Genomic DNA, 21,816 nt, shown 5'->3' on the forward strand with positions numbered 1-21,816 from the left:
ATACAAATAATAAAATATTTGTAATTGTATTCAAAACTGTAAATATTCACACAGGCCTAAATAATAGTAAAGACAGGACTCACAGTGAAAAGAAGCAACGAAACCACTCAAATTTCTGACCTCATGGTGGCCCTCATCGTACAGATGGTCACCATGTGTGTGGAAATTTGAATTAATTTGGAATATTTAGTTCTTTTTAGTGGGTTTCGTAGTTTCAAGGTGTGCACCTTTGTTATTGCATCTGATTTTTGTCTCTCACTGGTATTTCATCTATTTCAGCAACATACTTTTATAATGAGTTATTAAGATTTAAATTCTCTGAGCATCTAGAAATGTACCATCCTTTTCTTTTTGTGATCTTAGAGTTGAAACTTTTTTGCATTTCATATCACTTTTTTTTTTGGTCCCATGAAGCATCGATTACATATTCCCCCCCCCCCCTTTTTTTTTGCACTTTCCAGCAATTTTACATAGTATTTTCATAGACCTGCATGAATTATATATAAAAATGTGATTTCTCAACTCATGTATGTACATACAATGTAAAAAAAAAGTTCAATGGCAAACGACACTTTTCAAACACAGACAATAGCACCCTTTTTTAATAAAAAAACCTATGCTAAATTTTTCAATTAAAATACATTTTTAGTACCAAAAGGCATTTAATCACTTTTAAAGCTAGCAAAAATACTTAATAGCTACAACATCAGTTCACATATAACTGTGGCTGAAGTCATAATATCATTTAAGCATGATACATATATTCTGCAGCCTTCCAAATAAACTGTCTATGAAATTTCTCTATTTACATTTCTCTCCTTAAATTTCAGACTAACATATGCAAGAATAAAAAACAAACCAAATTTTGACTTTCTTATAGAGTTCAACACAGCCTACAAACGTAGGAAAGATTTATTCTGTTTTGATTTGATAGCAGCTCATTACAACCATAATTTCATTACAAAAAATTATGAAACCCTACTGATGGCACTTAATAGAGATTCAAAAAAGCATTGGCGAAACAAATTTCATGACAACTAGGTTCTCCAAGCCGATTACTTTATATATAAAACTTACAGAGAGATTTACGAAAGTCCACGAAACAAAAACGAAGGGGCAACGTAACATGTGACAGAGCGCTACTGGTTCTTGCCGTATCTGCTTGAGGATGTCAAGTGCTGCCCTCTGCATGGTGAAGCACTCGTCGTGCAATCGATGACACGGCAGAGCGCAACTGGTTCTTGCCAGTATCTGCTTGAGGATGTCGAGTGCTGCCCTCTGCATGGTGATGCACTCGTGCAAGCGTTGACACGGCAGAGCGCAACCGGTTCTTGCCAGTATCTGCTTGAGGATGTCAAGTGCTGCCCTCTGCATGGTGAAGCACTTGTCGTGCAAACGATGACATGACAGAGCGCTACTGGTTCTTGCCAGTATCTGCTTGAGGATGTCGAGTGCTGCCCTCTGCATGGTGATGCACTCGTGCAAGCGTTGACACGGCAGAGCGCAACTGGTTCTTGCCAGTATCTGCTTGAGGATGTCGAGTGCTGCCCTCTGCATGGTGATGCACTCGTGCAAACGTTGACACGGCAGACCGCAACTGGTTCTTGCCAGTATCTGCTTGAGGATGTCGAGTGCTGCCCTCTGCATGGTGAAGCACTTGTCGTGCAAACAATGACATGACAGTGCGCTACTGGTTCTTGCCAGTATCTGCTTGAGGATGTCGAGTGCTGCCCTCTGCATGGTGATGCACTCGTGCAAGCGTTGACACGGCAGAGCGCAACTGGTTCTTGCCAGTATCTGCTTGAGGATGTCGAGTGCTGCCCTCTGCATGGTGATGCACTCGTGCAAGCGGTGACAGGGCAAAGCGCTACTGGTTCTTGGCCAGGATCTGCTTGAGGATGTCGAGGGCTGCCCTCTGCATGGTGATGCGCTCATCATGCATGCGGCGTCTTTGCTCCAGCTTCTGACGCTGCATGTCCAGTTTTCGATGTTCCTTCTCCTCAGCGCGCCTCTCGCGCCTGAGCCGCGCCAATTCACGCTGCTTCTTCACCTCCTGCAGGTACTGCTCCACCACCACCTTCACGCCAACCTTCTTCGTCGCTGCAACATGATGTGCAGATACCAAAGTAAGTGGGGGTTAGACTAGAGCATCACAGACTACGAGTGAGGGAAGATGGAAGTACTCAAAGACAACTCCTTGTCTTGCAGCAGAACCAGCCCCCACAACATGTTGCAGCAGTAAAGATTTGCCTGTCAGCAATACTCTCAACATTTTTAAAACCAACCTTTAAAAAATTAACCTTGCGCCATAACTATGTATATTTTAGTTAAATAACAGTTCACATTGGTTAAGACTCACTCGTTTGCACCCACCATGTCTGATTATTGCATTTTAATGGTAATAAGCATTGAAATTTTTGTTATTTAGTAAATGTCATCAAATATGTAGTACTTTTTATTTATGTGTAAAGGGCCAGCCAAATATTTACAATTACTTGTTTTTCGTCACTTAAATGCAGCATGGTCATTTACTAGAAGTTAACTTTTTTCTTTGTACCCACATATATATTTGCTTCTATAACATTTTAACATTTTAAAAATTTTACATTGAAAAAATCTGCAGTAAGCATATATCAACAGTTCCTAATTATTGGTAAAACTGTTGAACAACCAAAGTTTTCACAAAACTTACAAGTTAAGTTGCTTCTACATATTTTAAAGTAAAAACATTTAAATGTTTGTACTTGTAAATAAACTACCCAATTATCCTAACAACCTACACACAATTTTTTGTAAAATTTGCACTGGAAAATCATTACATGGGGCTTATTTGAAACTCACAACGCTGCAAAGTACAAGTTCTGTCAAGTCCCAAGTTTGGTTAACCTACTATTCCTTAATGGACGACTGAAATCTTGCACATGGTTTGTGAGTGTTTCTGTGAGAAAGATGTTGCATATGATTACTGACCGATTGTGGCTGCAATCATCTACGGTTGCTGAAAATCCTTAAATGGTTAAAAAGTCTTAGGAAAAGAAAAATCTTGCTGCAGGAAAAAAGTATGTTGCGTGAAAAGTCGTATATGTAAGTGGAGGATAAAATTTTTTTTTAATGATAGTGTATTGCAATAAAATTGTTATTTTAAAGGTAAAAATTAGGCGTATATGCTTCTTCAGCAATTTCCCAATTTAGTTTGCAATAACCCTTGTAATATAGCATTGATTTCCGTCATTCGTTGCCGAGATGCTTGGTTTACTGCATTTCACTGCAGCAAACAAAACATCTGCAGTTACATTCGAGCCTTATCATAACCAAAAATATATTTTTTTTGATATGGTCAAAATAGTAAGCTTATTCCAGTAAATAATTAAAGGCTACAATTTCTTTATTTTTATAACTTAAATTAATTATTTACCTGGTGCTCATCAGTCATATGCAAAAGGCAGCTAGTACATTATTATTTTATGTCTCTGAAAATAACCAACCGTTTTTACACTTGAATATTTTTTTGCTACATCGAAGAAGCAACTTACACGTTCCAGGATCATTTCCCTCGTCACTGGAAGAAGACGTAACGGAATGTTTCGACTGCTGTGGAGCGTGACTCTTCCTGGGCATTCTGCAGCGGCTCTGGGCAGGGCCTTTGTTGCCAAATATCTTGTCCACAATCTACACAGCAACACAAACCGATAAAACTAGTGAGTCCTCAAGTAAAAATGGGTGAAATACCTCATAATCATTTCAGCATCCATTTTTATTCTTATATTTTTTTCATGACTCATTAGAACCTGTTTCTTAAAGTCAGACTTTAAAATTACCTAATTTAGATGTCTACACATCTTAGCTCTGGGTATATGGCATTTGGTAGGATTAATTTTGTGAAAATGAAATGGAAGTCAATGAACAATCAAAAAGATGGCAAACCCGAGTGTAGCAACATAAACCCGTAAAAAGTCACTTTTTTGAACGTATTGTTGTGCCAAATGAAACTTTATGATAGTGAAACAATCTTGGAATATATCTGGTAAACTAAAAATAGTTATAGTATAAACTAATTCTAAGTTTTACTTTTTTTTAATAACATAATAATATCAATTAAAAAATATTATGTAATAATACTGTTAAATGGCTCAATACCATTAAGTTTGTAAGAATTATTTACAGACTGATTTCAGAAGTTTAAGCAAAAACTAAAATACTTAGTTTTATAATATGTGTTTTAAAATGTTTCAGGTTGATATTTCAGTAATAAATACCATAGGATATTTTATAATGTGTGCAGCAACTTTATTTCTTAATGTTTAGTGTATTTTAACAAGATGGGCTGTATTTTTATTAAATTCCTTGTCAAAAATCAGATCCAAGTTTTTTTTTGCTTTTATCAGAGCTGTTTTTATTGTTACATGCTGCTATCTGCGTGTAATGGTAGCAAGCAATGCTTATGATTCAGGCAGAAAATTCTTACAGCAGGTGCAGAAAGTACAAGTGTGTGATTCGCATCCAGGTATTTTGTTACTTGAAGAGCAAATATTTTATTTATAAGTGTATGTGTTATGCTCAGCATTATTTTTAAGAATTCTGCGTTAAATTTTGTGCAAGAGTTTCGTATTATAATTTTATTTGCAACATGAACAACTTGAGACAACATGAATTTGTTCATTACCGAGGTTAGATGTTTACACATCACTGGCGAGTACTAAACAACGAACTCACATTTTTCTTTTATTTTACAGCATTTTTTTACCTTCATTAAAGTATAACAAGTATGCACCTAAAATAATAAAACCAAGGAAAATACTATTTGACGTGTATAAGGCTTTAAAGTTACATCCCATTTACAAATATTTTTAATTTATTTCATTACTAGGCATGGTTCAAACTTTAATGTATCTTTAAAAAAATACCCTTAAAGATATTTTGCCAGTAAATAAAAGGTTTTTGATGTCAAAGTATTTTGAGCTTACATTGCAAAGAAAATCTTAAAACCAAAGCCTCAAAAATCAACATAATTTATATTAGTAAAAATCACTACAGTTTTGAGTTGTAAATAGGTAAATTTTACAGGCCTAGGCAACTGTATTACCTATTTAAGATAAATTTAGAATTCTGGAAATCATAAAAAGTTATCAAATAGTTAAAAACTGAACAAAATGTATTTTATAATACTATTACATTAATATTATAAAATGTATTTCCTTAATTTAAAAAACTATATGAATCCTTGTTAAAACTGTAGTATGAAAATACAAACAAGTATTCTGACAATGAAATAATTTATAGACACTTCAAAAGCTTTAACAAACAATTCAAATTCCCATATTAAGTGCGTATGGTATATAATACAATCTCCACGCCAGTGACAATAACTAAGACCAGAGGCTTATCCAAAGTGACAGAAGTTCAAAGCCCCTGCTGCTTTCATTAGTTTCTGGATACACCAAGAGTTTTAAGTTTCAGAATGGCAACACATGTGTTGGATGTTAAGCACGATGGAAGTTTCCTTGGAAGGTCTTCCATGGCAGCAGGTATGGATGGTTCTGTAGAAGAAAAGAATTAGCAGAGTGCTGGCCATTTTCATGGAAGTTTTTGTAATTGGTCAGAAAAGATGGAAATTTTACCCAATCAGAATGTAGTAATGGTGTGCCTCTAGTGCCAAAAATGGTAATTTATTTTGGAAGGATTGAAGTATTCTTGATTATTTATTTGAAACTCTGTGAACATGTGATCTGTTGAAGAAGTTACAGCATCATGCGACAATTATCACTATCATCCATGTTTATATAATACAAGAAGTATTAAATATCATTAAAAAAAAAGTTTGCACAAGCTAGGCCTACAACGGTTACAATTCTACGTGTGATAGTTTCTTCCAAAGAAACATCCATAGCTGCCCTGAAGACTTGGCTAGCAGTTTTCCACCGTGTGATACAGACTTTCGAAGTTAGAGACAACCTGTACGACGAATTAGCAATGTTTATTTTATACCTGTGAAGCTCAATTTTACTCGCAAGACAGTCACATAACAATAATATTTGCTGTTGAAAAAATTACATTATTTTATAGATTTTGAAATGATTATCACTTCAGAAAAATATCAGTTACTATTAAAAAAAACCAACACACACATTTGATAATTATTATTTCACCTATTAATGGATAAAAATAAAATGACGTACTTTCCCTGTTCATTTGTATTTCACATGTATAGGTATGTGCATTTGGCAGTTCACTTTTTGCAGACCTTTCAAATTTTATAACAAAACTAAGTTTAATGATGTATGCAACTTTTCCCTCTTTTCTTAGTAAGAGAGAAAAATTAATTTACTAGCGCTGTATGTGATAATATGTTAAAAATTGGTATTTACATTATTATTGAAAAAAAATATATCATAAAATTGGATTACTAAACTTTTTCAGAGTGTTCTGGAGGAAAAGTATGCACATAAAAATAGAACATGAAATAACATGACGCTTCTAGGTCTGCTGGAATGAAAAGACACATTTTAAATTGTGATGGGTCAGATCCAAATTTTCTCGAATCCAAATCACAAATTCGAATCCCAAAGAGTAACTCGAATATATCCCTCGAATCCAAATCTAGGTGTTAGAGGGTAAAAAATAAAAAAGAATGAAAAATAAATTAAAAATATCAACTATGGTGTTGAATCATTCTAACCTTTAAATGGTTGATTCGCAAACTATTTTTCCGAAATCAATACACATTGTAATTTTATTTATACAATTACATGTTAAAATTATGAAATTTCAAGCCTTTGTAACAGGACAGGTATGAAGAAAAAATTGACCCCTATTAAACTTCAGACGTTATCACTTATCAGTGTTGAATTTTTAATTTACTTTATTTCCTTTAATACAGTAGAACCCCGATTATCCGTGTTAATGAAGGGAACGAGTGAGTCGGATAATCGAAAATCGCGGTTAGCCGAGTCATGCTTGCCTCAAAGGTCATTAGCCCACAGACAGCCATCTATGGATATTCGGAAATTACATATACACACATGCTTTGTGTGCGTGTGCGTTGTTGACATAGAGGCGGACTTCTTAGTGCTGGGCAGCAGTGGTTTTTAAGTCTTTCGTGTGCGGAGACGTGGGCACGCGAGTCGTTGTTGCACCGAGGTGTGTGGCTAGCCGCCCGCCAGTCCGAGGGCCCAAGACAGCTGATAGCTGCCAAGGTCACACATTCTTTTCATCGCCCGTAAGCAACGCTGCCACACTTAGCTCATTGCTCTGTTGTCAGTAACACCATCGGGCTGGTTTTTGTTTTACAGAACGACTGCCTTCAAAATTCTTTTCGAGATAAGATTTTTCATACCAGTGCATTGAGACTTTATTTCATGGTTTTGAAACGGTGTCTCTGTCTCGTATAATTCACGGTGTTTTTATCCCCCTTTATTTATATGAATTTTAAATATTAGATTTTTTATTTTTAGCTTGCTGAACGTGGACTTAGTGCAAAAACGGCCTATTATGACAGTGTTGCATATGGATCGGAAATCTTATAACGACCACCTCTCTATAACGACCCTAATCTCGGGAATCGTGAGGGGTCGTTATATCTATTCTCCGTTCACTCTTAGCTGAGTTTTGAAATAAACAAACACCGTCATATCACTGCGCCGCGTCAGCAAGTGATAGGCTGAATTTATCTTGCGTGCCAAGCACTATAGTTGCAACACACACACTTCCGTACAGTCGGTGCTCATAAAATAACGGAGAAGTAATATAACAGGAATATGGTTCTTCTGTCAAGCCTAGTTTTTTTAAAAAAATTTGCGTCTGCTGTGATAAAATTACGCCACTTAATGGTACACCCTCCGACCTATTCTGTTGAAACCATTCAAACAAACAAGCGTCCAAGCTGCTAAATGTGGATTCTTTCGTCGTCTTGCGTTTATTTAATCCACTTGAAGTGTCAGCCTGTGAAGCAAACTGAAGGATTTTTTCGCGATTTTTTATGCTGTCGCGCACTGTTGTGTTACCGACATCAAACTCAGTCGCAAGTTTGCAATCGTTTCTACACTCTGAAATCTTTCTATAATTTTTGTTTTGCTGTCGATGGACAGTACCACTCACTTTCTTTTCTGTTCATTTGATGACATGATGAAATGTTGCGCTCAACACTTCCGCACAACACAACGGTATAATCCGTCGGAATGCAGATCACTGTTACAATACATAAAATTATCACCACCTTCACGCTTCAACAACGTACACTAATGGAATGGACTGTCTCCATGCGCCGGGTAATCTCTGTGGCACGGCGCCGTGCTGCGCGCGGGAGTGTACAGTCCAGTCATGCGGACGTGGAATCGCGCACCAGTGTATAATCTATTCACGTAACATGTAACACAAAAATATTATGTACATACGTATGTATGTACTAGTATTTTTTTTAAAACTTTCTGTGTATATAAACATAACTGAGTCAAAGTACTTTGACCAACATACATTTTGCAAAGTATTTTAACATTTACATACATTTTGAATCATTGGTTATATGTAACTAAAAAATTGGACTTGATGGACATAAATCGCGGTTAATCCGCGAATCGGATGATCGAGTCGCGGATAATCGGGGTTCTACTGTATTATTCTTCAAATCTTTTTCCTTGAACACAGAAACCTTCGAATACTAGAAATTTGATGGTATTTGAGGATCCTTAATTTTACATCACACTGTTGTAAATTTATCTCAAATTTTACAGCGCAAAGGCTGTATGTCTTGCTTGCCAGCCACAGAGGCAAGATGCGCTCGGTGAAGACATGCAGGCCACCTTTGCAATCACCTAGACGGTACATCCCTCCCTCTGACTACTAAGAAGCCGAGTATTCTCACTGTTCATCTAACTGAATCTACAAACACCAGCTATAGCAAATTAAGTTGCGGCTATGGAGTGTAAAGGACCAAATGTTTTTACCTCCCCGCGTATGCCGCCGTGCCGTATCGTTGTCGCCCAGCTACCGACTGGGCCGTGATGAATTCAGTCTCACCAGTGGCAGGGAACTCGCACAAACACAAGCAATGTCTGCCCATTCGTCTGCCGGTAACTGTACGTGCGCAAACACCTACAGTTGGAATCATAGTGGAATCATGACTTCCAAGTGAGAGCATACTGCTTCATGTTCAAGTATTTTAGACAAAACTATAAGTATTACGGCGTGCAGATTTTCATGAAGCCACACTTATGCTGGTCGCACTTTAGTTTTAAGCAAGTCACCTGTGTGCACAATCGTACAAAATAAGGACTCTATCAAATGTTTATATAAGTCTGATGCTGTTGGTTGTACTAGTGGGAATATATTTTACATTAGATACCGGAACAGAAATAAACAGATGATTCACATGGAAAAGGTTGTTAAATGAATGGTGCAATGAAAAAAATCACGGCCCTACAGGACTGATGTGAACCAAGGGGTGATACACGAATAGGCACTATAACTTTTGAAAAATGAAAATGTATTAGTAATATCATTTTCATTGCCAGTAAAGGATGGTATGGAAATTTCACGGAAAGGTACTCAACTGGAGTTGAAGGTCACACCCGGGTGGGCAAGTCAACTAGCCAATTGATGATAACTATCTTCCGTTACACGGTGTCAAATTTGTCATACAAAGTATTTGACGGTAGGCTTATAAAGATAAATGCAGTGTTATTCTACGAATTTATATTACACAAAGAATATTTTCCTACACATTTTGGAACATGTTTAGTAAATTAGCCTTGCTATTGATGGAGACCAATGCTTCAGAATACGTGAATTTGGATAACACGAACATTTTTAAAAATGCATTAGTCATGCTATTTGAGGTATTGTGTACTGTAGTAACCATGTTTTCTTTTATTATCAAACATTACAAAAAAAATTATGATTTTAAGTGCAGAAAAACTGTGTTTCCCGGAAAATGTAGGAACATACCTATGTGAAAAATATTACTCTATTAACCTATCTTCACATTTGTTTACACTAAATGTTATAATAATTTTATAGTTTAAGCCAATATATAATTGCTAATAACATGTAGTATGATGAGACATGTTATAAGGTTTTTTTAGATACATTTAGCCCCGTCCATCTTTACATTTACTTAAATTGGTATTAACATCTATAAATGTACACATTGTGTAAGTTCTGCCTTGTATATTCATGTAAGTTGGTGCTTTATTTAATAAAATCATTAGAAATTAAAAATTTAGCTAACCTAACCTAACCAAACATCCTTACTATTTCATGGTATATTTAATGTATCTAACCTAACTAAACAAAAACCTTCAAACAATTTCACAGTATTTTCAATATACATTATTAAAACACTTACTAAAACTGTAAACTACTTGAATTATCAAAATATCCTTTTAAAGTATGTTTACAAAACATGCCAGCAAGTGGAAAAAATAGTGTTTTAGAATTTTCAGGTTAATTTTTTCTGAACAACAATGTTTCCTTCAGAATCAAGAAATAGTTATGCTTAAGTTTCAAATCATAGGTTAGAGAATGTAAATTTTAAGGGAATAAAATTTGGTACCAAATTTTAAAACCTACATAAATTTTTTTCACCAAATTTTGCACCACTTTTATGTTTTAGTACATACATTTTTGCGATGATTTTGCTTTGTTTTAACATCACTTTTGGTCAATTTTATTTACTGTTTTCTGGTGTACCTATTCATGAGACTTAAACCTTGCATCATAGTAAACATGTTATCAAGTACCAATAATCCATAAATTGAATATTTTTACCGACTAATTGATGTGTATTTACATAAAGTGCATTAGCGCCACATTTAATACTCTTTTTGCAAGACTTAAAAAGTACTGAAAAAATAACTATCAGAGTCTGCACAGTAGAAATAATGCTGTTTGTTTTACAGAAAACCTTAAAGGAAATTTATATGTTCTATTGATATTGAGAGTAAACATTTAATAGTAATTTAAAAATATGGTTTAAAGCTGTATATTAAAAGTATGGTGCGAGGCTTATTCGTAACAAAAATTTAAAGTTATGATTAGAGACAATATTTTATGGTTTTATTTTTAGTCCAATTTTTTTTTTAAAGTATAGGATTTCAGTTTTATTATTTTATTTTTATAAAAACTTTTTTGTAATAATACTTACTCCACAAAAATAGTGATAAAATTAATATACTGCATTTTAACTATAAAATAATTTGTGTTAAACTGGTCTAAAGCAGATACATTCAGAACAATAAAAAAAAAAAATAGCAAGCATTTGTGGTATGAAAGTGATTCAATAAGAGATGCACTGATACATGCACTTTGGTACGCACTTTCTTTGGGAATAATGACAGCCCTCAAATTTCAAACATTAAGATTACTTTTTTTATGATTTAATTTAAGCTTCGGTTAAATGCTATTTAATTCCAAGATTTAACTTGCATTTTGATGTTATACGGTGTTAAGACATGCTTTTCAGTGTTAATTCAGTTTTATCGCATATAATCTTGTCCCTAGTTATGATCTAAACATGAGGAAAACGAGGCTTATCGAGGGTGCTGTTTATTGGGGTGAATATGGTAAAGAGTTGAAATGGAGATGAACAAGTACTAACATTGTAGTAAGGCCACGATATCTTGTCGCTGCCGGAGGACCGCTGCTCCTTGAGGCTGTAGTAGGTACGCTTCAGGCCGCTTATCTTCTGCTGGCACTGGCAACCGGTCACCTTCAGGTCCCTGTTGACCGAGCAGATGGCCTTGGCAATGTCGTCCCAGATCTTGTTGTGGCGCTTGCCCAGTGCAAACTCGTGCTCCACCTTCTTGTACTCCTTCAAGAGCAGGAGCACACCTCCGTGCGGCCAGATGAACAGGTCCTTCTTGGCGTGCTGTGCGGCGTCTGCAACCACGTAGCAACGGGCTCAGAGCAACCAAGGATCCCTAAATATTACATCCATTACATCTTTTATCCCTTTTATAGGTTCTCACTTAATCATTGAAACAAAATATATTAATAAGTATAGACAAGATTTTATGGTTTTATTTTATGGCTAATTTCATTTTTAAAAAAACAGATTTCTGTGTTATTTTTATTTTTAATGAAATCTGTTTATTAAAAAAGATAGCTTATTACTGAACAAATATGATACTTACACGTTCCAATATACTAATTTCTTCAAATCAGTGTCATTTTGACTGATTCGTGATACACTTTTTCAACATAATGTTTTTTTAGGATGTACACATGTGTAATTTTTCGAAACATATAAAATAAATTTGTTATGTAATTTTTGAGTTTGAAAAATGTTCTAAGGTCGTAACGTTAAAATGACTAACTAATAACAGTCGCAAAACTAAAAAAGGAAAACGCTTTCCAATCTTTTTTAATTACTTAAATCGTGGTTCAAATGTCATGCTAAATAAATTATTTTATTTAATATTTAAAAGGTTATGTATTTTTTACCAGAGTTAAGTTTTTATTAAAAATACTGATTAATTTCATGATTATAATTCCATTTCGGATTACTGTGGTGAATTAATTGAATTTTGGCGTTATAAGGTGTATTGACATGCTTTTCAGTGTTTTTACGTTTTAACAAAATTCACCATATAATCTTGTCCCTATTAATAACCAAATCTTAAAAATACCTTCCATAATAATTAGCAGGGAAAAGTATGATTGACTATCTCAAAATACCACTGGACACTCATTGCACGCTCATAGGGGCCCTGCCTATCTGGGCACACATATGGTAAACAGCACTTCCGAAAAAATAACATACCTACTTTAATTCTTGTTCAAGATATCCAAGTGGTGTCCATTTACAAAAAGCATTTAAGAATGTGCTGAGGGCGAATGAGTAGTTCTGTCTCTGGATTTTCTTTTTTAAAATGTGTTTTAATAACAGTAAAAATTGGTTGCCTGTAAAGTCGGTTTACAGACGATAGTTTAACGTCACAACGTCATAACAAAACACTGATGAAATGATTGATCCAGAAGAAAAGGAAATATCATAATTATACGGCCTGAGACTGAGCCGTAATAGTTTTTTGCAACCAAACCATTTAGGCATTAAAATTATATTCTTTGAGGAAGAAATTTTTTTTAAATTTTTTTATCTTTTGTATGATAAAATCTACCTCTGCATACTTTTATGAATAAAATTGAATCATTTTTATTGAATTATCACTATTTTGTATGGATACAAAGGAGTGAAATGAAATGTGCAATTTAATTAATAAATTTACTTTTATTTGTATTAATTAATTCAAATATATTTATTACTTTTGAAATGTTGCGTGCGCAGTTTTTATTTTTACAAGTACAAATAAAAACTTCGGAGCTGCCAGGATTCGAACCGATAACCTTTGATTTAAGAGTAAGCTACGCTAACCGTAAGCCCACGAGGCCATACTTAAAAAAAATGTAGTTTCAGATGTTATATATAGATTTATAAAAATTTTGTTCACGATAGGGGAATAATATTATTTCGTTTTTGTAACACGATTTGATAACAAATACGCATCCCAAATACACTAAACTTATTTATAATGTGTTACAATATTTTTTAAAACGTTGTGCAAAAGATCCTGGGTGTAATTTGAATTATTATGTGTAACTGTAAAACACCATTGTTGGTTCAAAACGTATTTGAATTTTCAACATTACTTTTAAATAACCCTACCGATTGTACTGAAAATCGGTGGACGATCGTTAAAATACATAATATTAATAATTCAAATGACAAAAATATGATTGAAAAGTCAAATCAATGGTTATTCCAATCGAGTGGAAGAGAGATGCCACGCATGCGTACAATGAGCAAATAGGACACATCCGTAGTGGGACACTTTTTCGTGCGTGCAGCCGGCGTTCATCGATTTATTACACGTTGTCACGTCAAAAATGGCTAAAAACCATGATTTCAGAATAAATTTATGGTAATGAAACTCCTGGTAGAGATTCCTGAAAGCACTCAAGGGAATTGAATTACCATTTTATCTTTATTTCTTCACCGTATAATGTTAGGTTACAGTTACCCTAAGCATGACGAGAAGAGCCTTACACTTATGTTATAGGTGACACCACAATAGAAGCACCAGGAAGCGTCGAATTTATCATCTCACCTCACAAACACAGATACAATTCCGACTAGACGGGCTTCTTAAGATTAGATGACCTTGCTCTGTTCAACACAATTCCAAGTTCCAACATTATAAAGTGAAGTAACGAAGAGCAGTCGCCATGCCGCTACGCTCACCTCTCATCTTCAGTTTCTTGGCCTTGACCGGGCCGGGCGTGAAGTCGGCGTCCCGGCCGTCGTCGCTGGACGTGGACGGCTTCGTGCCGGGCGGACTCCCTTGCGCGTCCTTCTGTCCCGGGTAGGACCCGGAGGAGCGTCTCGTCACCATGCGGGATCTCTTGTCTTCGTTGTCGAGGACCACGGCCACGTGATCCCGGGGCTCCAGGCTCTCCATGTCGTAGCCTGCCGACAGTCACCACCTGCACCGTCAGGACATTACGAATCAGCCAGCCCCGAGTGCCACACGTGAACAGTTCCTCCCAAGGTGTTTGCATGTGAGGCGAGTAATGGGTCCTCTTGGGCAAGCACTACCATTTCCATCACCAAAAGACTCCACCATTGCTCCAATGTACCGACTGGTTCTCAGGAAAAGGAATTATTCTAGGCAAATATAAATTTTCAAAGTGGAATCATCAAAATCAATAAATCTCTTGGCGCTATGGATTTGCATAAGTCAAACCCTTGTCTGCACTCATACCCAAACAGGTGAACTAACTTCTAATTGTGCTAATTATTTCCACTATATATCACCCAACAGTCATTAGTTAGTAACAACCTTGCTTTAGCAGCCCATTCTAATACCGATTCTAAAGATATTTTTGAATGTTTAAAGTTAATTTAGTTGTTTTTAAATAAAAATTTTAGTACTCAATTCCTTGGAAGTTACTTTATGGCTAGTTTTCTTGAAATGTTTCTTTACCAAAAAATAATTTTTTTTTACAGCTCATTTAATTGACACTTTGGTAATGCCTTATGGGACTCTGTGATACAAGTATTTTTTTTTTAGCCTTAAAGTTTCATATTTACTACATTTTTTGTTGTTTACAAAGTAAATATTTCTCTGGGTTATTGAAACTTGTGCCATTGGTACCATTTGCATAGCACTAACTTAGGATATTTTGGAATTCATATTATAATATTTTAGTTCTACTTGTTCTAATCAATTTTATTATGTTCAATTCATTGATTTTTGTTATATTTTCAAAATTTTTAAGTATTTGTTAATTCTGCATTTTGTTTGTAAATAAAATGTTAATTTTATCCTACTTTTTTTATGATGATCAAGATCTTTATTTTCTCAAGTAGATTTGGGTATGTGGATGAAGGCTCTGAGTCTTGGGCTTCCGTTTTTTGTCTATAGTCAGTCTTTTGAAGCGGTTGACTGGTGGTCATTCCAAAATGTTATTTTATTTGTGAATACATAATCTATAATGGGGTTCTTTATACTGTTTTCATGAAGAAGTGACTGTGAATTTGTGCGATATTGCACAATATTTAACGAAATTCATGGTACATCACATATTTCTTTCCAAATAAATTTAATGCTTTTTCGTACCATGCTGAAATTAATATTACCTCCAAAATAAGTGAATTTTGAGTTTTTTTTATTTCATACTTGTTTCTTAAATCCTGTATCATTATCTTGTACATTGCTGTAGTTTACAGTGATTCTTGTAGGAAGCCTAGGTAAACATTGACCTAGTGGTTTCACTCTCAGTTGTCCAAGTAATCAAAGAAAAAGGGTTGTAACGTAAGGTTAGTAACATTAAAAAATTGTTAAAAACATGAAAAGCCTAAGTTATTGAAATTAGAAATTTATGTTTTTTTATTTCCATTGGATGATAAAAAAAATTGCTAGTTGTGAAGGGCTATGAAATTAAAAAAAATAATGTGGTTCAAGCCATTAAAACAAGTAACTTAACTATTAATGGGAAAATTTTCAAACTATTAAAATTAAACCCTTACCTGAAATATTACTGAACTACAAAAAGGAAGTTTTAAACGTCATTCTAAAGGGAAATAAAGCACAGAATTCAGAGTGCTATCACAAATTTGTGCCAATTTGCTTCTAGCAAGAGTGGGGGCCAATCCCATCTGCCTGCAACGGCTCGAATACACGACTCCCAGTTTTTCTTCCGTACTGAAGATATTTAATTTTGTGAAGTGTTTTGACAGTACTGAGTTTCCTAGAACCAGTCAGAATCAATAAATGTGCCTTTGTGGAATAATCAAGTAAAATTAACAGTACTCAGAAATGAAAGTTTTTAAAATTATAATACTATTTATAAAAAAGCACTGTTAAACTCTACAATTATCCTTTAAAGACATAAAATGAATTAAGTCTGGCAATAATTCTACATAAATTTAGGTTACTTACACTCCATATAAGTACACTCTAAACTTTGTTTGTTGCTTAAGAAACAACACCGCGTATGAGACAAAAGGCAAAATTTTCAGGAGAGCTTAATAACTTTATGCATCATGCTGAAACTGAATGATACCGGTGTTCGAAAAAAGACCATAACAGTGCATTCTGTTGGATTTTGGGTGAAATTACTTTATAAGAAGATGCTAAATGCTTATGTATCCATGGAGAAACAAAAATTTAATTTAAAAAAAAAAAAGTCACTTAGGCTGTGTTGATTTCTTAAATGACGAATACTGGTATGTACTAGTATATATTAACTGGTTATAAGTTTTGTAATTTAATTTTCAAGGAAACATAACTATCCAAGGTTAAGACGAAATAAAGTTTAGTCTAGCTGCACTTATTAAGTTACCTCACTGACTAGAGCTAATAAATAACTTTTAGAAAACTTCTGCAGCTATTTAGGCTAAACCGCTTTTGACCAATATCTTAAAGCGTGCTTTAAGGGACCTAAATGGTACGTTACACATAGTTAAAGCCTCATTCCTCTCTTTGTAATGCACAGTGAAATTTTTGTTTGAAAGCGATATTGTGAAAAATGAAGCATAGTAGGTAATATTTAACGTGAAGAACTGTACTTCAATGCACGGCTGAGTTTTCAGTCAGGCAGGCAGGCAGGCCCTAAATTTGGTACCTACATTATACATTCAAAAATTGCCAAATATTTTGATAATAAGATATAAAACCTTAAAAATCAAAAGAAAAATATATTATACTTATTACTCCCCTTACAGCAGAAATCTAATATGAGTGATTTGAAGATAAAATATTTATTTGGTATTCTAATTAATATTCTTATAAAAAAAATTGCTGAATCAAATTAACCCTGTATGGAGTCAGGTAGCAATTTTACTTCAGCATCTAAGTCTTGTTTGTGTCCCTGCTTTAATACATTTATAGGATATTCTTTTTATTTCACATAAAATTGAACTAAGTTCTAACTATGCTTTATCAATCTGCCTATTGATAAAGATACTACAAAAATACACCATGTGGCTGAGAGCACACGACTTCTTGACAAACACAACCTACATCCAGCCCGAGGAGTACCTACGACAGCTAGCATGTAAACAACGTGATGGGGTCCCGCACCCGTGATCTCGTCCCCGGAGGTGTCAGCGCCAGACAGCGAGCAGTGGGACTCCGGTGTGCCAAGCAGCTCGTCCAGCTCATCCTGAAACTCGCTCACAGTCTTCGCAGTGCCGTTCCTGTAGCTGCCCCTGCGCGCGCTGAGCCAGTCCTTGCGCAGGCTGCGCCACTTCTGCTGGATCTGGCCGCCGTCCCAACGTTCCACGCCGCGCTTGCGCATCTCCTGTTCCACCAGGAAGAAGTTCTCATCGAGTTGTGCCTTGCCGCCGGGTGAGGCATCACTCAGCTCCTTCACGATGCCCAGGAGCGTCTTGGTCTCCCAGAACTCCCAGCAGGGCCGCTTCTTCGAGCTCTGCGACTCGTCAGACAGGGCCCCAGGATCCACGATGATGTACCGCACATTCTCATCACCTTCCTCTGGGGTCGGTGAGTGCTGCGGATAAAACTATATTCAAACAGATTTTCTTTCCACCACACTATTGATCACTATTTGAAACAAACTTAGGTACTATTATAGAGCAGACACTCTCCAAAGATAGATCAAAATTTAAAAGTTGGTTAGGTTAAGATAGTTTCATTAACATAATTGATGCTTAATTAATAACTAATACATAATTAATATAGCTGAGTTAACCTTAAGCAACATTCCGCTTCAGTTATACGTTAACTTATTTCCCATAAGCCACACCTGTAAATAATTTCTGTAGTGAATCAATTCTTAGCAAATAATACCACCTGACATTTACTGAAGCTACACAATGGAATGCCATTTGTATAGGAACACAATAATAAAATAAACAAATAACAAAAAAGTCTTAGCACATTATAACTTCTGATTAAGCTAATAGCTTTCCAAACAAGACCATAGATCTGTCTGTCGACTAACATTGCATTAGCAATCTGGGAAGTTGGCTCTTTAGATTGCACTATCTATATATGTTATAACAATAAAGCCATCCCTGCTGAACTCACTCTTAAAGTTTGAATATTAATCATAAGTGGGAAAATACCTGCATACCTGTATTACAACGTACCGTTAAAAAAAAAAAAAAGTTTGGGACAATTTATAGTGAACATGGATTTATACAGAAACGGAAAGTAACATCTGGATAATACCATGAGCTGGGCACGTTTGATCGTGTTATTTCGTAGCTAAGAGGTGAAAAATAATGACAAGTGTGTGAAGTGTTATTGTAAATTGCGCGGCAAGCTGAATGGTTGACACGAAGTATTAGGTCATTCAACCTTAACATTAAACATTCAAGGTGGCGTTGCATTTGCCGAGAATTATAATAATATGAATATACACAATCTAATTTTCAGCTACATTCTCTATCTGCAACTGCATGTTTACGTGTTTGGTTCTTATGATCATAGCCTAGATAAAAAAGAGGAACTAAATTTTTTAAAAAAATGTTCAAAAATGGCATACTACGACCCGACGCAAATAAAACTGCAATTAAAAACAACCCTGGCCGGCTAAATCCACTCACATAACGTTTCCAACATTTCTGACAATTGTTTATTAATAAAGTTTGTTTTCACTGATTTGACAACAAAGATTAAGTTGCAATAATTAACAACAGTTTGTGTTTGAAAAGTCATTGGAAAAAATCGTCGTTAAAAATTTTACAAGTGATCTGGCAGCTTTACGTCTGCCATAAAAATAGGAATATTGTGCATGCGCTGGGCTACGCACGAAGCATTCCATTTTGCACACAAGAGTTTGTTCTATATGCACACAACAGTAAGTTCAACAATAATTCTCACAAGTAGAAAAAATTATACTTTTTAAGAAATATTTCAAATTACTTGCCAGGATGTCTAAAGGGTCCGTCATATAAATAAATTTTAGCACTCAAACACACTATTTATTCACGACAACAAACGAAAAACGGTACTAGTATATTATGACTCCACCATGAGTGAATCATTTCGCTTCATGTTCCTACTCCGCTTCAGCCATTAACTGCACGACAATATACGAATTATTAGTACACCGGTAACCTCTAACGCTTTCTGGTTATTCATCACCCAAACCTAGAAATCCTAATTTAAGAAATAAAAAGTTCTTATAATGGGTTACTGTATATTTGTTATGTAAAAGCAAAGTTTCCGAAATAACATTAAAGAAACTAGGTATACAATTTCAAAATATCAAAATGTGTCTAAATATGATGCAAAATAGATACCGTCTTGTGTTAAAATATTTACCTATCATTTAATACAAAAATATTTCTACAGATTAATAAACTGACTTATTGATATTTAAGTTAGTTACTTTGATGGACTTTGTTCTACTTATGCTAAGGAAAAAAAAAATCTGTTTTAAAGCTTGGAAAAGGCAAAATTCTGGCTGGTAATAGTGCTCGTTTCCACTCTGGTTAAGTTAGTTTTACACCATGTTGGGAAAATCCAGGTTGTAAGTTTGGTGAACTAGGAAATTATTCCAATACACAAAAATATGCTATACCTGTACCCTAACTGAATGCCGAGTGAACGATAGGACATGGCCAATGTCTTATTTTTAGAAAATGGATTTTAGTATTCTATTCGTTGCAATCCTGCTGTCCAAATTCTGAGCATACACAGAGCTCACTTTTTAGATGATTTCATCCAGATAGCTGACCAATGTCTGGCACCATTAACTCGTATATAGACATTTTTGTGATCATCGAAGAACTTGCCCAGCGCGCTGGTGTGCCAAATAATATATTTTATAATAGTGAAACTATCTTGAAATACATCTTGAATATTTTAAATATTATATAAACATACCGTCGTCTGGGGTCTCGGGCTCGAGTCCCGGTGTGGCTCCTAGTGGGAAAAGGCGGTTCTTGATCTGTGTTGTCCGGGTGGGCGCCAGACTAGCTCGTTTCTAGTCGTGAATTTGGGGTCGTGGATGTATGTGCCCCTGCGTGGCCCACTAGGGCCGGCGGCGGTGTTGCGTGAGATGATTTTAAATAAGAGACGTGGAGTTGAGGTGGCGGTGTCGTACCTTTTATTCAGAGGAGCGAGTCGTACACAATACAATACTCTACAGAGGTCCCCGGGGGGGTTTTTACTTGTTATTCCGTGGCGCCGTATCGTTTGTGTTCCGCGTTACGTGGCCTCGGATGCTGTTATGTCTCAGACGTCTCACTGGGTACGCAGGTAACGTAATTTCGTAACACAAAGGCGGGACACAAAATACACTGAATTAAGGGGGCGTGCACAGGTTACGTGGCACTCGTTACTCGGGTAACGTAAGTTAGCAATACAAAATACGGGATACAAAAATACACTGAATTAAGGGGGTGCGTACAAGTTACGTGGCACTCGTTACTCGGGTAACGTAAGTTAGCAATACAAAATACGGGATACAAAATTACACTGAATTAAGGGGGTGCGCACAAGTTACGTGGCACTCGTTACTCGGGTAACGTAAGTTAGCAATACAAAATACGGGATACAAAAATACACTGGATTAAGGGGGCGGGCGATTGGAGACGGCCAATCCCGTATGCAAATGTCTCGGCGCGGGTGTTGTGCCCACTGTGGTGAAACACGCACCGCAATTAAGTTTGTCCAAGTTCCCTTGCGGGTTTGTGGTCAGCGCCGTGTGCGTGACCTTAAATAAAGTTCTGTACGTTGCGGGAGACGGCCCGTGCCGTATGCTGAAGAGCAGCCCCGCTGACCAAGTGTGGTGCGGGGTGTCTTTAAATTAATGCGGCCGAATTAGGTCCTGGACCGAAAAAAGGGACCGGGTACTCACGGAGAGGTTAAGCAATAAAAGGGGTTCTGTTAATTAGTGACTATATTTACCGGACGTTACTTTCGATGTAGACAAAGGATGTTGCCTCTCCGTGGGACGTAGGTCCGCCCCGGTCCGTGAGCTGCGCTGAACTGCGAACTGGCATGGCGTCCGAGGGAGGCTCGGCCTCTCTCGCGCCAGGCGTGACCTCATTACGCTAGACTCCAAACGGGTGTGTCTGGAAGAGATTTTATTGTCGCTAAAATCCTAATTTAATGTTTCAGGAGGAATGGGTACGGTTCTTCTCTTGTCTACTCAGGTTTCCGCGGCTTTGCGTTTAATTGCTGTTCGGCTTGCCTGACTCGGGTGGGCCATGGCCAGGGGTGTGTTCCGTTAGCGGGAGCGTATACTGGCGGGTGCAGGTCGGGCTCTGGGGTGGTCGTCGGCCAGACGACGTCAAACATTATCACAAGCACTAACATAAACATAATATCAACACTATAACAAGAA

At 36.1% G+C, this 21,816-nt stretch overlaps 1 protein-coding gene across 7 annotated transcripts; it reads right to left on the reverse strand.

Annotated features, from left to right (window-relative positions):
• Positions 1 to 642: 642 nt before the first annotated feature.
• LOC134538682 (uncharacterized) lies at positions 643 to 19,723 on the reverse strand. 7 transcript variants are annotated; one of them, XM_063380122.1, is made up of 7 exons: positions 19,390 to 19,621; positions 17,577 to 18,006; positions 14,234 to 14,458; positions 11,591 to 11,860; positions 8,940 to 9,087; positions 3,534 to 3,669; positions 643 to 2,100 (listed from the first exon to the last, which is right to left on the reverse strand). In XM_063380122.1, the coding sequence occupies exons 1-7, from the start codon at positions 19,411 to 19,413 to the stop codon at positions 2,080 to 2,082; spliced, it is 1,254 nt and encodes a 417-aa protein (XP_063236192.1). In that variant the 5' UTR covers positions 19,414 to 19,621; the 3' UTR covers positions 643 to 2,079. The 7 variants fall into 7 exon arrangements, with proteins under 7 accessions (XP_063236192.1, XP_063236175.1, XP_063236210.1 ...); XM_063380105.1 differs by lacking the exon at positions 8,940 to 9,087 and having other exon boundaries at positions 11,591 to 11,871; positions 19,390 to 19,723; XM_063380140.1 differs by lacking the exon at positions 8,940 to 9,087 and having other exon boundaries at positions 11,591 to 11,871; positions 19,386 to 19,617.
• Between the last annotated feature and the right edge of the window lie 2,093 nt (positions 19,724 to 21,816).

Source organism: Bacillus rossius, chromosome 1 (assembly GCF_032445375.1).
Source record: "Bacillus rossius redtenbacheri isolate Brsri chromosome 1, Brsri_v3, whole genome shotgun sequence".
Classification (NCBI taxonomy): domain Eukaryota; kingdom Metazoa; phylum Arthropoda; class Insecta; order Phasmatodea; family Bacillidae; genus Bacillus; species Bacillus rossius.

Bases quoted from the DNA above. Each gene is read 5' to 3' on its own strand.
- LOC134538682 (XM_063380105.1), bottom strand. From the start codon at position 19,413: ATGACGGACCCTTTAGACATCCTG. The intron at 11,872-14,233 runs GTGAGCGTAGCG...ACGTGGTTGCAG, and splicing joins CAAGAAACTGAAGATGAGAG to ACGCCGCACAGCACGCCAAG. The intron at 2,101-3,533 runs GTAAGTTGCTTC...ATCATGTTGCAG, and splicing joins GGGAAATGATCCTGGAACGT to CGACGAAGAAGGTTGGCGTG.